This window comes from Alosa alosa, chromosome 13, assembly GCF_017589495.1.
Source record: "Alosa alosa isolate M-15738 ecotype Scorff River chromosome 13, AALO_Geno_1.1, whole genome shotgun sequence".
NCBI classification, from domain to species: Eukaryota; Metazoa; Chordata; class Actinopteri; order Clupeiformes; family Clupeidae; genus Alosa; species Alosa alosa.
In genome coordinates, this window is record NC_063201.1 from 16457350 (window position 1) to 16461082 (window position 3733).

General features: G+C 39.9%; 1 protein-coding gene across 1 annotated transcript in view; it reads right to left on the bottom strand.

Annotated features, from left to right (window-relative positions):
* Positions 1-2877, bottom strand: part of pnp4b (purine nucleoside phosphorylase 4b) — a 12471-nt gene extending 9594 nt beyond the window's left edge. The window contains 2 exon segments of the mRNA XM_048260531.1: positions 655-827; positions 2717-2877. Coding sequence (XP_048116488.1) covers positions 655-827; positions 2717-2757 — 214 coding nt within the window. The 5' untranslated portion in view covers positions 2758-2877.
* Between the last annotated feature and the right edge of the window lie 856 nt (positions 2878-3733).

Here is a 3733-nt window from a genome sequence, read left to right on the forward strand (position 1 = left end):
GTTCAATTCTCAGACATCTAAGAGAACAAAACAGTCTCCTGTGTATCCCCACACAGCTGAATACTATTTTGCAATACATTTGAGATACACTTACTGTTTTGCCAAATCATAGCACACTTCATCATGACTGAAGGCTTTAAACAAAACATATTCATCTGTTCCCCATTATATACTGTATATATTGGGGGGAAACAGTCTGAAGACTCTAATGAAGTAAAACATGGCCAGAAGCTGTTTATTTTTCATAGGACAGGGCTAAGATAACTGGTGCATGAAAGCCTTTACGATAGGGTGGGGACAATGACACTAAAGCAAAAAGTTCCAAGAAGACATATAAAACATGCCTGAAAATATGGATGATTGAGACCTTTCAGAACTTGAAGCAAGAACACTATAAAGAAAACAATACTTTGCAATAAGGAGAATAAAGACTTTGGCTCTGTGCCAAAGTCTGAGAGGACAGCCGGACAGGAGGGAAATCTATATGGCCTAAAAATCTCTCAAGTCAAGGCTACTCTTTTAGACATTTAGCCAATTACACTAACCAATCAAGCAATTTACAAGGCTGATGCATGGTTTATCAGCACATTTTAATGATGTTGCAGCCAAAGAACTCCTTGGACTTGGAGGTGTAGATGAGTCTCGCTGTCTCACCTGTGCTGACGGGAAAGTTGGGGATGTCCTCGTAACTGAAGGTCTGTTTGTTGGTGACGTCGTCGGCCAGGAGGCCGAGTCCCGAGCCACACACCACGGCGATCTTGGGCCGGTGCCGTGTCCGGCTCAGCAGCCAGTCCGTCGTCAGCTTACAGTCCTCAAACGAGCAGCAGCTGAGATCACGGCAAGCACACAGTCAGTGGACATCAAAAATCAAGCATCTTACACTCACAACAAAGCTGTTTGTGCTGCTATGTGCGACTCAGCTCACTCACTTCCCATAGTAGCCTACATGTTTTTTTTTAAAGAATTTCAGTATTAAATAGCCATCAGAAAAGAAGGCTTTTTATATTTTAGGACAACAGTGCCTCTGGTCCTTTCCCCTTGCACTTTGGTGCTCCCTACCAAAAAGCACCTATGACATATACTGTTGAACTTGAGAGCACTTCTGGACTTTTAGGGATTTTACTGTGCTGGTATGTTAAAACTGCTGAATGCTCACTAGATACACTATAACAGTGTTGTGCGTGAACGAGTTCAAAAGAACGCGTTCATTGAACACGCTCATTTTTTCGTGAACGTTGAACTGAACGCAATACATTTTTTAATAAAGAACTTGAACGTGAATTAGTTCACATTATGTGTCATGAACGGCAGACATCACTGTAAATGAACGTTGGAATTTGTTTTCCACTGAAAACTGAGTGACATCTGTTTTCTCTTCTGAAACGCAACGAGAGAAAGTTCCTCCCTCCTGTATTCTCGCTGGTGCCGCTTAAATCATGTATCACCAGACAGAAATGGTTTTGACATTGTGTGCGCAATGCATTGCGGGCAACGTAGTGTCCGGCTGAGAATAGTTGAATAGCATACGGGCTTCCGCACAACGTTACCCGTGATGAATTGCAGCAGAGCGGGGTAGGCATAGCAACGCCGCGTAGCAGGCAACGACGAGAGCGCGGAGGGCTGGATTTCATTGCACTAAGTAGGCCTATAGAACTGGTTTACCTTGTCTGTACTGCTGCAAGTTTCATCACCTGGTAAGAAACCCACAATTGCATTGTCATGAGCAAATGTCTAATGAGCAGCTTCAAAGAACGTATAGTGATTTCTAGCTCGTAGTGTGAAAAAAACGTATTTATTTCAATATCTCACGAAAAAAGTAAAATGAACTGAACTTTGAACTAGTTCAGAATTAAAATTGTGAACTTTGAACGTGAACTGTTAACTTTGAGCATGTATGAACTGAACTTGAACTAGTTCAGAAAAGCTGTGAACTGGCACAACACTGCACTATAATCACTGATGTGGCTTGATAAGGTAGGAGGAAAATAAGGAACATTTTTCCATCTGGTCTAGGAATTGAGTGACAATAAATACTAAGGTCCAGAGAAAAATAAACATGTTCTTCAGGCTAATCGTCGTGGCATTCACTTCATTTATGTATTTGATCAAAAGTTGCAATTAGATCCTATAGATGACAATCAAGATAGGCCTAACTGTGAGCAAATCTCAAGCTTGATTTGTGACCACAGAATCATATTATTTGCTTAATAGCCTACAGCAACATCATCTTCTGAAGAAATTGCTGTTTGGAAAGAGTTACATACTGTCGTCAGCAAGAGAACAAGAGCACTCTCCTCTCTACTTAAACACACACTTTTCTGCTATGCGCTGTTTGTTTTTACTCTGTAGGATTCACCCTCTCTTTGGAGATTCAGGGGAAATTTCTCTGAGCTCTGTTCTGTCTGACGTGTTTTTAAAAAGTAAATTCCGATACACACAGCAAAGGTGTTAAATTCCTTGTGCTATTGGGAGGAGATTTCCCACAGAGGCCAATCAACAGCCGAGCCTGTTTACCATCAAAAACAAAATCACCAACAAAAAAGCCTTTGCAAGCAAAAACATCACCAACAGGACAGCCAGACCATTTCACTGGGGTTATCAAGTAGGCACCTTCCTTTATCAGTATTTCGTTGAATTAATTAATTAATTAATTTCAAAAGTATATAATAATTATATATATATTTGTACATTGTATTTGTATATATTTGTACATTACCATGAATTCTCTTTAGTGTGCATGTTCCCCTCTGTATGCATTCTAAGCAAGATGTGTGATGAGAAAGAGTTGAATGGGTGTCCAGGCAGTGAATAGATAAGGAGATAGACAGGACAGCTTGCACCTCACGCTTGGTCTGATGTCATTGGTGGAGTTCAGTGTGATAGGGGTGCGTTTATACAAGTGTTTTTTTCAGGAAACTGACCTCTACTCAACCAGCAAACTCTGATATCAGCTAAATCAAAGGGACACACTGTCCACATAAGAGAGACCAAAACACATGTTTGCAACTGCAAGTGATTTTTTTATGTTTTAATGAGTAAATGGGGTGTGTTTTTGAACAGTAATGATGCTCAGTAACTTTTATGCACTCTTTTTGCTGTTCCATCATTTAATGACCTTCCAGATAACAGCTTTTATCTCCTTTGCCCTACCATTGAACTAGAATCCCACACATGTGCCAAACGTGATAGACCTGTGGACTGTGATCAGACCATAACTTACAGCCCCATCTGATATACCATTATCTCCCTCATAGATGTAGTTATATCACATCTTGCTAATGCACCATAACAACTACTTTACTACACTTATATATATTTAGGTACTACTGTATGTACTTAATAATATTCAATACAAATTTTAAGTTCAGCGTTCATTCTTTATGTTATAGGCAGGAGTTGTATTAAGTACACTGAATTACCTTCATGTTTGACTTATGCTACATACATATATTCTTGGCCCAATACAGAATAATAGAAATGGAAAGGAACACATCCACATTTAAAACAGTATTTGCTGTTTCCATATCAGCAATACAGTGTACGCAAATGCAACAACGGCACCCTGAAAGAAATCCTTACATCCCATAATACTGCAGGTGTTATGGCACCATTTTCCTCTGTCATTATGCCCATTATATCAAATCAAATCACCTGTTTTGGCAGCTCCAGCGTAATTTTGGGTTAATCCATGCAGCGGCCAGGCAGCAGGTGATTACATAAATGTGTAATACTC